Below are 11974 nucleotides of genomic sequence, written 5' to 3'. Positions count from 1 at the left end.
GCTGCGGCTATCCCCCATCATATCAAACCTGTATTTTCAACGCTATCACCTTGTACCCAAACCATTTCCAAACTATGGATCAATTTGGACTCCATGTATCGCGCTGTAGGGGATTTAACAAAAGTGACGTGAATGGAAGGGTGGGGCAGGGGCAGAGTGTGTGTGTATGAGTCGGAGGCAGAACGGGAGAGAGATAAGCAGAGTTACGAAATAGCGGGCAGCTGGCGCGGTTCGAAATAGCTGTTATTTCAAATAGCACATTTCAATGTGATCAGTAAACCGGTTTCAACCGGTTAATGAGGCTCGGTGGTCGATCAAGAATATTTTACATTTTCGCCATCCCTATTATGGTTAGGGTGAGTACTGACATCACACAGAGGGGGCGGTGTTGGGGTGCTCATTAGCAATAAATGGCAACAGCTGAGGCGGCAGGTGAGTCTCTTAAGAGTTTGAGACTGAGTGGAGAGTCTCTGGAGTGCTGGAGGGGATACTCGGAGTCAATGGACCTAACTGAAAGGACACACGCTTCCATTAGAGAGCTTTGTTTGAGCTGTAATACACAGGGAAAATGAAAGACGGAATACAAAGGGCAGGCTGGTCAACTGGAGACGAGGGTGCCAGTGCCGGGTGACACAGAGCTGCTCTCCTACAGTGGCTGTGGACCTGTGGTGAGTACCTCACCCCTAGATAGGTAAGATCTTTCCCTGGTAACTCAGGGAAAAATTAGGAGCATTTCTCAAGTACAGCACACCATGTCGGGACAGACATAGGTTACGGGCTGTCTACCCAGGTAATGACCAATACGTTAGGTCAGCATCGTAACACTATGCACAGAGAAAAGGTTAAAGGGCTGTGACCTCAAAACGAGTCATCAGACCCGGTGGACACACTCTACACGTTTTCTCTTCATTCCTTTATTTGCTTAAGCAGAGGTTGGCTCGAGTGGGTTTGCCTTGTTACATCTTATTAATCTTATCAATCATAATGGTTTGCGTCTACACGTTGTGTCTATATATATATATATATATATATATATATATATATATATATATTTCTTTTTTTTATGAATTTGAACAGCACAATGGAGTTTGAAGATGTAGATTACCGTGACCCCTTTGGCGCTGCAAGGGGGCGGGCTAATTCGGGTACAAAACCCCCCAAAACATACTTTTAAATGTCATGAATGATGTTAAAAGATGAAAATAAATCTGCATGGAAGGCTTTCCTCAAAGGAGAAGGTTTATTTTCTTTACTTTCAACTGAGTCGCCAAAAGCAAAGATGGCAAGATTGACCCTTTCCGAACAACCTAACTTCATTGTGAAATGTGAACGTCTCGACTGTCTTAAGAGACAAGGAAAGGAGAGGAGTGGAAACAGGTAGAACAGGAGAGGGGGGAAAGGAGAGATGACTTGCGACCTAATGCAGTGTCCACTCTACAACCTAGGTTTACAAAACAAGATCAGAAGATCCACATGTTTAAATTGAAAAGCATTTGGTTTCAGCTGTTACTTTCTATGTGCAACTGCATTTTATAACAGGATTCAACAATATATTACAGGATATTAGTTTCAATCAATAAACCAAGCAAACTTCAAGACAATCTGCAGAATAATACATAGGAGACGTAAAACCTTTACCAAAAATATACAACGTAAAATATTTATATGGTAGCAACAAAGGACACATAATGTCTTATGCCTCTTCATTGATGGTGGTTGTACTCAGGAGGCTTCCCTCTTCCTCTCGTCTTCCCTGGATGCGTGCCTCTCCTTCCACGTTATAGCCCACCATCAGCTGGTAAATCACCACCCCCACCACTGCCCCTAGGAACGGGGCGAACAGGGGCACAAAGAACCAGTAGCACTTCACCCTGTGGAGAAAAATAGCTGCATTGTTTAGACAAATTGGATACATTTTCTTTAGGATTCATTCAATCATTTTAATTGCAATGTGTTACCAAATTTTGTCATTTCGCAACAGACAATTCTATTGAAATAACTAACTTGTTTTAACCCAATATGTATATTTTATTGTAGCACACTCTAGTTGCTTGGATTGTAGCTAAGGTTCTATATATATTTTCATGCGACAGGTCTTTAGTGATCTTCTGCTTCTGGAGTAGTAGTACTAGTAGTAGCGGAAGGGATAATTTCTCAAAATGTAAAAAGCTGCAGTACAAAAGTGCAATAGGGCAGGTTTAACTCCTTTTTGTGTGAAATGAATTGTAAAGGTTCACTTGAGCAAATCGGTAAGGTAACAAGAGGTATTATGTTTTATTCGGGATGGTACATTGGTATAGGGTACCGAACAAGGGTTAACTGAACTGTTCCTTGACATTTTGAATAGAGTACCTTGTCTTTATATTTGGAAATAGTCTATGAATTGATGGCAATAATGTCAACAGACAAACACAAACAAGATATTGAAATAAAACCTAGGCAAAAAATATATTTCATGGAAAAAAAATTTGGAGGTTCTGAATCTATTCAGACTCATAGAAGATAATATACTTTGTTGTAGTGCAGTCCTTCAATGTATTCCACCATGTGTTCTACTCGGTTACAACCCAAAACGCATCCACAGCCAAACTCCTCCCTTTGGTATACAGGTTAGACATTCTCCCTACTGTATCTAAAATGTTCCGGCTACTCACGTGAACACCCCGCTGCCCCAGCCCGCCAGCGCGGTGAAGAGGCGCGGCCCCAGGTCCCTGGCGGGGTTCACGGCGTAGCCCGAGTTGAAGCCCATGGAGAGGCCGATCACCAGCACCACCAGCCCCACCGTGAAGGCCTCCAGACCCGCCGGGACCGAGGTGTTGTGGGGGTCCACGATGGCCAGGATACACACAATTAATGCGGCCGTTCCGATCACCTGACACACAGCGGACACAGAATGCATTGTGGGGTGTTGATGTCAGTTGATTAAGATTTATTTGATTTGAAAGCACTTTCATTTAAGAAATCTCAAAGTGCTGTACAGGGCTGAAACCGAACATGCAAGTAGAGCCTAAAATAATAAACACAAACTAGAAACTAACCAAAACTGATTTGAAGGCCTTCCTATACATGGAAAGATGGATACAAAGACGATTAGTTCAGGGAGGTTGCAATGGTTTTGCCATTGATGTTTTTTGTAGAGTCTAGGATGTTATACAATTAATGTTTTAAGGACTAAAATCGTAATTAAATGGCCAGACACCACGCCTTATCATTTTATCTAACGGGGAACATTGTGCCTAGTTATATAAGGGAGAAGGAATCGCCATCAGCTCTCAACCAATCACAAGCCAGTGGCTTCCGATCTAAATGAACAAAATAAATGGCCTATTTCTTTGGAAGAAAACGATTGGTCAATTTAGTTAGTGAAAAGCACGGCAGATATTCTTCCTGAACAAATGGTATAACTGTGTATACACAAGCAAACCTCTTTTCCTTCAAAAAGCGTAGAGCATCAGAAGAGGCCGACATAGCTGAAGACATCACACAGTGACCCCTCCACTGGGCTTGTTTACCTCCTGATAGCTGAACGCTGTAGACTGACAAACCCTAATTCAAAGATACTTCACTTTATTAATTTCTGTTTCAATATATTTATGGCATCCCCACTATTTCTGCTCGGAATTAAGGTGTGCATTTATGTCAAGTTTAATTTCCTTCCCTTTTTCCACATCTAAAGTAAAAGCCGCATAAATCCATTTCCAAGCACCACAGGAGAAAGGGAGTACATTCCAAAAACGATCTTGTGCAGCAACTTGACAACTTGACAACCACCCCTCAGTGAACCAACCCCCTATCTATATTTCCTAAAATAAAATCGCATCCAGCGCACTTCAGAGGACTAACTCAATAAAAAGCAGATTGAATGGAGGCTGTGATCATTGCCTGTCTGTCAGCGTGCGTGAGTACAACTGTTGTTTCGTATGACATGCTCTCCATTAAATAACAATTTCACCCAAAGTGTTGACTTTAGGGGCACTTTAATAGCCGGATAGCGATTCCACTGGGAGGATTCACAAAACAATGATCATTTAAATGGGGCTGGAGTGGGGGAGAGGGCCTGGGGACTGATGGAGTGGTTTAGGGCTCCATCTGGGCCCTGTAGCTATCGAGCACCGGGTCACATTGTGCAATTCTCAAACGTGTATGTTGTTCTTGCGATGTGATCCGGAGCAATTGGTGTGACTCCGATTTAATCGTACCCTTGTTGTGCACTCAGGGACATGACGAAAAGATGTCTGACACTTTTGTTACCTGGTCGAAGAATCCATTGAGTAGACTGAGATGTGGGGAGGGATACGTAGCGAAGATCCCCGCCGTGGCGTTGGTCCCCTCCACAGACAGCGTCCCCTGGCCGTAAGCCCACAGTGCATCTGGTGGGGACACACACATTACCGTGTTGAGTGTTGATGAGCAGCTTCATTAACAGTAAGCACCGGCCTCCAAGAATCTAGTCTGTGCCTGACAGCAGGGACCTGGGTAAATATTGAATAAGCATTGATCTTGTGTGTTTGTTGGTGCCGCGGCGATGCTGGTATTATCAGATTACATTAAGAGGAACAAATGGGTTCGATATGGGGGCGATCACACAGAGCAGCACTAAGTACCGGTCTCACCTCTGTGTCCATGGGACTGTGGTCGTTGCTGGTACTGCTCCACTTCTTGTGATGCACCTCAAAGTTCAAATGTTTTTTCTTAACAATACTCAACAGTTGATATGTGATCAATTTTGAGTACCGGGAGCGGAACAGCGCCACTTCACAATGAAAGGTGGAAAAGGGCTTGATCAAATTTCAAGCAATTGATTCGAGGGGGTAGGGATAATCTAAATCTAATCAAACGTAAAGGCACGGCGTATTGCCAAATCAATATTCGCTGTTGAATAATTATAACATTTGTGTTGATTATTTCTCTGTGGTAACAATTCTTTTTGGCAATAAATCTCATACCGTTGGAAAGCCTGTATAGTTCCCTTTCAAATTGTGTCCCATTTGTAAGGAACATGCACTTGTGGGATGAGCAGCAGAGCTGAGTATGTGGGTTGTGCCCATGAAACATTTGCCAAACCTTCTCTGCCAATGCCAAACAACTTATTCTGACATTGGCTCGTTTGGTGTTTGGTGGATTGGATGATTGAAGTTTGAAGAAACAAGTCATATTGGCAATTTAACAATTTATTCATTTCACAAACAGGAGCCTCAGTAGCGTGTAGAAGAACCATACACAGCCACAACAGCCTGGCACCTCCTCCTCATGCTGGTCACCAGCCTGGTCACACACTGCTGTGGGATGGCATCCCATTCTTCAACAAGCATTTGTCGCAAGTCAGCCAACGTGGTTGTGTTGGTCACCCTGGCATGAACTGCACGCCCAAGCTGATCCCACAAGTGTTCAATGGGGTTGAGGTCAGGACTGCTAGCAGGCCATTCCATTTTCTCCACTCCCACATTATGGAGGTAGTCTCTGATAAACCCCGCCCTATGGGGGAGTGTGTTGTCATCCTGGAGGATAAAGTTCGGTCCCAAACTGTGGAGATATGGGATTGCCACTGGTTGCAGAATCTCATCTCTATATCGCTCAGCATTGAGATGACGAGCCTCGTTTTTCCAGTGAGGGAGATGCCGCCCCACACCATCACACTGCCTCCACCAACATATGTTATGCTATCGGTGCAGCAATCAGCATAGCGTTCTCCATGTCTTCTCCACACTTTGACCCTACGATCCAACTGCCGTAGGCAGAATCTGGACTCATCACTGAATATAAAGTTCCCCCACATGTTCAGGTTCCAGTGCACGTGTTGCCGACACCAGCGCAAACGGGCCTGACGGTGAAGGGCAGTCACGGCAGGACTCCTGGCAGCCCATTGAGACCGGAGATTGGCTGCGTGTAGTCTGTTCCGGATTGTCTGGGCAGAGAGCTGTCCGCCATATCGTCCTGCAAACCTTGACTGCAAATTTGTATATGACAGCCCAGGGCACCCAAGTGCAGACAGGGTGATGAAATGGTCTTCTTGGGGTGTCGCCTTCTTGGGACGCACACTTCGCGGCCTGGCTTTGACATCCCCCGTTATATGGAACTTTGCCTTCAGTTTGGAGAGGGTAGTAGGGCTCACTCCAAATAATGCTGCAACTTGGTTTTGCGCAACACCAGCTTGAAGTTGCCCGATTGCCCGAACGCGGCATGCCGATTCTTGGAGCAGACACTTACTGACTGTAGCTGTACTTACAGTAGTAGGGCCAGGGCTCTAAATTAACACCCGCCAACCCGCCAAATGCGGGTGAAAATTCATTTTGGCGTGTATTAAAAAAAACTCACTAGCCGGCTTGGCCGGTGATAAATGAGTAACTTTACCATCTATTTCGCAGGACGCGTGAGCACGGTTTCTATGGGAACGCATCCGTCGAGGCTGCCGTACTAGGGGAGGGGGCGTAGGTCACTCTTGGGTTGGAAAAAACGATAGACGCCGGTACAAATACAGACACAAACACAAACAAGATGTGGCGATGGTTGGGACAGCCGGCCATCAAGAGAAAGGATATTCCTACCAAAGAGCTAGGGGAGGAGGAGGATATTGGACCTCGCGAAAAAAAAAGAAAGGAAATTTAACTGTAAATGGCTAACTGGTCGTGAGTGGCTCGTGTATGATCACGAAAACAGCGTAATGTTCTGTCAGGATTGCCGAATGTATGCTAAAGAAAAACACAAAACGAATAATTTCGTGGTAGGAACCAATAATTTCAAAGTAGAAGCAGTAAAGGATCATGAGAGTGCCCGAAGTCATCAGGAGAGCCTGAGGACGAAAACCGCCAAGACGTGTCGTATCGAAGAGAGTGAAGCTGGAAGGAGCCTTGCCTTAATGAAGACGTCCGAGTTCGAGAAGATGGAGCTACTTTTTCGCAATGCCCACGCCATCGGGAAAAAAGGCAGGCCTTTCACCGACTTCGCATGGATGTGTGAGTAAGTGGATTAACTTTATTATTTACATGTTTCAGACTCATTACATTTTATACGGTATATTGACAGTACTATTTTAGTAACTATTTTAAAGTTCAGCCTCACACTTTAAAAATGGAACTGATGTAGATGGGGGCTCTGAGTCAGAGTCCTCAGAGAGCTCTGCCTCTGATGTTTAACCTGTCTCTTTGTACATAATACATTTGTGTAATTTTGTACATTATCTGCACTAAAACATGTTTAGAGTTGTTTAAAGTTTTAAGTTGTAAAACGCTGGCCCCAGCCCCACTTTCTGGCGGTTAGGATTTAATTTTAATTGGATATACATTCCCAACTTCACTGTAAGATGAATTTAAAGCTTTAGTTAATAAAATGATCAAATTAATTCAGTGGCTCTCATAATCTGTCTTTTTTGCACGGAAAAAAATGTGGCTAGTGGAAATTCTGATTGGCTGGTAACTTCAGAAACTTACCAGCCACATTGGCTGGTGATCAAGTTAATTTAGAGCCCTGAGTAGGGCCCATACTCGCAGGTGCTACCAATCGGGTGCCAATCAGGCACCTGATTGGCAGCACCTGGGGATACCAGAAGCTCCAAACAAGTGTCAATAGCAACAGTAAAATAACCTGTTTGGCAATGGCAGAAAATAATTGGCAAATCTTTCATGGGCGCAACCCACATCATGCGCTGCTGCTCATCCCGTAAATGCATGTTCCTTACAAATGGGGCATTTGAAAGGGAACTAAACAGGCTTTCCAACGGTATAAGATTTATTGCCAAAAAGCATTGTTACCACAGAGAAATTATCTACCTAACACAAATTTCCTTACTTTTTGTGCTAAGTTTATTAATTTAGTTTATAACGGCAGGATTGGGCTCAGAGCAATTGGAACAAAGCACTCTTTTTAAAGGCTTTTTCGAATTGTCCACGTGTCTGCAATTGACCCCTCAGTGATGTAGGGGTTGGGCCTCTGGCTGTAGGAAGCATGCAGGTTCTCCGTGGATATCAGGGATGCAGAAAGCGTATCAATTCTACAACTCAAGGATGCCTACCAGAATACATGCCAAATATGATCCCGGCCCCCAGGAAGGCCCCTAATGTCTGGAAGAGGAAGTAAACCGGGAACTTCCTCCATGGCACTCTCCCAAGGAGGCAGAGGGCAAAGGTCACGGTCGGGTTCAGGTGACCACCTACGGAGGGCGAGAAGGACAGAAACATGACTTTCTAAACAGGACTCCTAAAGGAGATGTCCTCTTAGCCAGGGATGGCTGGTATAAATGGGCTAACATAAATTTGGTAGAACCTAAAGCAGGCACCAAAAAGTGAACCAGGATACATGATGTATCTTGGGTTTTTTCCTGTGAATGGGCTAAATGTATTCAGCCCAAGCGGAGTAGCGTAAGCTTCCATTAAATTTTGATTGACCGGTATCGTGACACACCCCCTTCATATGCTTACCATTTGGGCTAAAGTCATTCAGCCCAAGCACAGTAGCGTAAGCGGCCATTTCATTGTGATTGACAGGTGTCGGGACACACCCCCATTTGGGCTAATTTCATTTAGCCCAAGCACAGTAGCGTAAGCTTCCATTGACGTGTGCAGTATGGCGTATGTGTAGTTTATGATTTTAAACGTTTCTATAATTTATTTAAATAAATGAATAAACTTTAAATGTATCCATGAAATGTTGTTTGTCACACAAATTAATTAAATGCTGACTCATCTATCTAACATTTTATTATGACGCAGTGCATTACGGAACGCACTGCTTTTACTGTCAGGAGTGCGGTCAGAATTTGGCCGGTAATAGTGAATTTGTAAGCGGGTCAGCAACGTTTCGTATCGAAACGTTAAAAAAGCATATGTCTAAATAACCCGACGTGACAAGTGTGTAGAGAAAGTGGCCCCTCTCCCAGCTGCATTTCAGCGACCGGCAGTAACAGTAAGGTTCTCTAAGGAATTGGAAATGATCAAATTTAATGTTGCATACAACATTGCCAAAGAGGAGTTGCCATTCACCAAATTTAAATCCGAAATTATACTCATGAAGAAAAATGTATTAAACGTCAACCCGACGTATAGCAATGAGATGGCATGTGCACAATTCATTGCGGTAATAGGCGACACCTTAAAGAAAAAAGACAGCTGCGGATGTCGGAAATGCCACATACATGTCCTTCATGATTGACGGTGACACAGACGTCCCTACCAAAGAGTGTGTGATCGTCTACAGCCGCATTTTGCGCAAAGGGAGACCGGTCAACATTTTAATTGTTTAATACTTTAAGCACAAAAAGTTTTATCTTGCTTAATGGTTTAGTTCGAAATGTTCAATTTCAGCTCAGTGAAGCACTATTTTTATTTATAATTGTGCTTCAAATAAAGACACGCATTTCTCCACACCTTATTCTTGTTTAAAAATCATTCACATTATATGAAAGTTATGAACAGCAATATAAAGGTGACCTCATCATGGCATCTGGAGCCCTGTGAAGTATTGATAAATGTAATGCATTCGTTATCCCACCCACCCAAAATCACCACCAGCCGTCACTGCTCTTAGCTATGATCAGTGATTAAAAGTGCAACGAGAGAGAGAGATGGAGGCCTTCTTATATCCTTAGAGAAAACTCTCACCCCTGATTCTCGAAGAGCGAATGCAGTGCCGGGCCAATCTCCATGTAAACGTAGGATGCGTGTAAGAGCCTGGTGAAACGGGAGGGAGGTCTCTGTGACACACACTAAATTGGAAGGATGAAAACGCGGAAATAAAAATAAGGTCCTACAAAAGTCAATGTTTTTGACTTTGAACCAAAAGAAAATGAAACCTTGGAGGGGAAGTGGACTGCTCTCGATGGCTCGTTCACACGTGCGCTTGTCTCCCGCCCCTCGCATTAACATCCTCACCCCGTCTGGGTGGGAGGTTTATAGTTTGTGTGTGTGTGTGTGTGTGTGTGTGACCTAGAATTAATATGCGGTATCCACTGCCCCTATAAGTTCCCTTCCTAAACACCACTCTACGACCCCCTTACCAGACACCTGTCCACTGATGAGGATCCCGAGCGTGGTGGCGACTCCAAAGGCCAGGTTGACGCTGAGGAACCTGCCGTGGGAACCTCTGCTGAGAAGCATCTGGGCCACCGAGCCACAGCCAAACGTCTGCAGGAGGAGGGAGAGACCGCTGAAATCATTCTAACTCGGACCACCACCCTACTCGGGGGGTTTTGCTTTAAACCTCGAAGGTCATTGAGATTTTTGTTGTGGGTGTTTTGGGTGTGATGTTATTTAGTTTTTTGGAGAGGGGTGAGGGGACATTTAACCTGAGAAACACGTCTTTAAACTTGGAAACACATGCTTGGGTCTTCCTGGTGTCAAGGAGTGGTTTCCCTCTGTTATTCTGTGTTTTTCACAGCAGCCGCCTGCTGCAGACATCAGAGACCCACCCAGCTAGTGACCTCTCTGGATGTGTGGTCTGGGGGAACTCAGAATGCCTGGTTGGACTATTTTATCTTCTCTTGGTTTGCATTCTGGGATCTCTTCGATTTTCAATAATAAAAGTTGAACAGTTATCTACATTGTATGTTTTGAATGATGTGCTGGATGAGGAGGAAGGGAAATGTTGAAAGCTACTTGTCAACTCGTCTTGAAAGTCAAACGGTTTCAAATTGATCCTGACAGGTCTGACATTGATCTTGTCTATTTTGGGGGATTTAAAAGCAGTTTTGCAAGTACGCCAAGCCATAAATAAATAATCTGATGATGATGTTGGAAATAGTAATCTGAAAATCAGACCAGAAAAGGACCTTATCTCAGTAGCATCAAGAGCTGTGGAAATTCTAAACCGTCAAAGGTCAGAAGCTGTGTGCTGGCAACCGGAGAGGCTTTGGAAAGGACAATGCCGATATTTGGATAAGAAATGAATATTCTAATCTTCTAGGTAATGAATAAATATCGTCATTGCAGATAGTAAAGCATTCGCAACACATGTTTATGTCATCCAATCATTGTACTAGTAATGCAATGCAATAACATTCTGGTGAGCATTTACACTTAATAACATGTCCTTTCTAAATGAAGACAAAAATATGTGGTAAAACCACAATAGTCTGCATGTAAGAAGACGGTCCATGTTTTAATTGATTTGTGACAAAGCAGATAACCCCTATTTGATGGTACTTTTTGATATACCCCCAGCCTCACTTGGGTTGCTTTGGCTAAAAGTGTCTGCTCAATCAATATAGATCTATTTTGAAACCAGCAGCCCCGCTGGGCCCCGTACACTCACCACAAGAACCAGGGTCCCCAGGCACTCTGCCAGGCCCTGCTGGAGAATCCGGTGCCTGATGTGGAAGATCTGTGCCAGCTTCTCAAGAACTGCCTTCAGTTTATCCATTATGAGGAAATGGCTCGTATTCTTTTTGGCTAGCAGCTGTGATCTACTCAATGGGTAAGAGATTGTGTCCTCCTTGCTCAAGAAATGTCTGACTTAAGTACGACTCTGTCTCCACCCATTCATACCCTCTCTACAGGCCCTTGTATAAGGTCTACACCCCTTTAATTTTCAACTTGATCTTTTCCTCATTTCTATGCTATTACTGGCAAATCAGCCAGAAAAAATATTATTTACATACTCATTAGCTTATGAGCAGTTATTAGCCAATTTATCTTTTTCATAGAACTTCACTCTGCGTAAAACAATAGGCCATATCCACACCGTATGCCTGGACGTGATTAGCATAATACCGAATTAGCATTGGCATAGCTATTATGCTAATTTGATTATCGACATAATAGCCTACCACTTTCTGAAAGAATTAGTGGAGAGAAGACTTTTGAGAAGTCATTTTAGTTCTGTGGGATGGTGGCGTATCTCTGCTTCAGAGACTGGATATTTTACAGCCGACAACGCCGATACCGATAAGGAGGCCAGACATCCGAAAAATTAAAGCCCTGCTTGACTTTAGGCTATAAAGCTATCTTTTTTGTCTTTGCTGTGAACAAGGACACAGGATTGACAC

The 11974-nt window shown here is 43.8% G+C and overlaps 1 protein-coding gene across 2 annotated transcripts; it reads right to left on the bottom strand.

Moving 5' to 3' along the window:
- Positions 1-1213: 1213 nt before the first annotated feature.
- LOC115541851 (aquaporin-3) lies at positions 1214-11432 on the bottom strand. 2 transcript variants are annotated; one of them, XM_030353738.1, is made up of 7 exons: positions 11242-11432; positions 9989-10115; positions 9594-9662; positions 8009-8146; positions 4252-4370; positions 2655-2872; positions 1214-1871 (listed from the first exon to the last, which is right to left on the bottom strand). In XM_030353738.1, the coding sequence occupies exons 1-7, from the start codon at positions 11347-11349 to the stop codon at positions 1694-1696; spliced, it is 957 nt and encodes a 318-aa protein (XP_030209598.1). In that variant the 5' UTR covers positions 11350-11432; the 3' UTR covers positions 1214-1693. The 2 variants fall into 2 exon arrangements, with proteins under 2 accessions (XP_030209598.1, XP_030209599.1); XM_030353739.1 differs by lacking the exon at positions 9594-9662 and having other exon boundaries at positions 11242-11431.
- Between the last annotated feature and the right edge of the window lie 542 nt (positions 11433-11974).

The sequence above is a fragment of the Gadus morhua genome, chromosome 4 (assembly GCF_902167405.1).
Source record: "Gadus morhua chromosome 4, gadMor3.0, whole genome shotgun sequence".
Taxonomy (NCBI): domain Eukaryota; kingdom Metazoa; phylum Chordata; class Actinopteri; order Gadiformes; family Gadidae; genus Gadus; species Gadus morhua.
This window is presented reverse-complemented; position numbering and strand designations above follow the sequence as displayed.

Coding starts and splice junctions, on each gene's coding strand:
- LOC115541851 (XM_030353738.1), bottom strand. CDS start 11,349: ATGGATAAACTGAAGGCAGTTCTTGAGAAGCTGGCACAGATCTTCCAC. Junction 9,663..9,988: donor CATCAGTGGACAGGTGTCTG/GTAAGGGGGTCG, acceptor CCGTTTCACCAG/GCTCTTACACGCATCCTACG. Junction 8,147..9,593: donor TCGCTCTTCGAGAATCAGGG/GTGAGAGTTTTC, acceptor CGCCCTCCGTAG/GTGGTCACCTGAACCCGACC.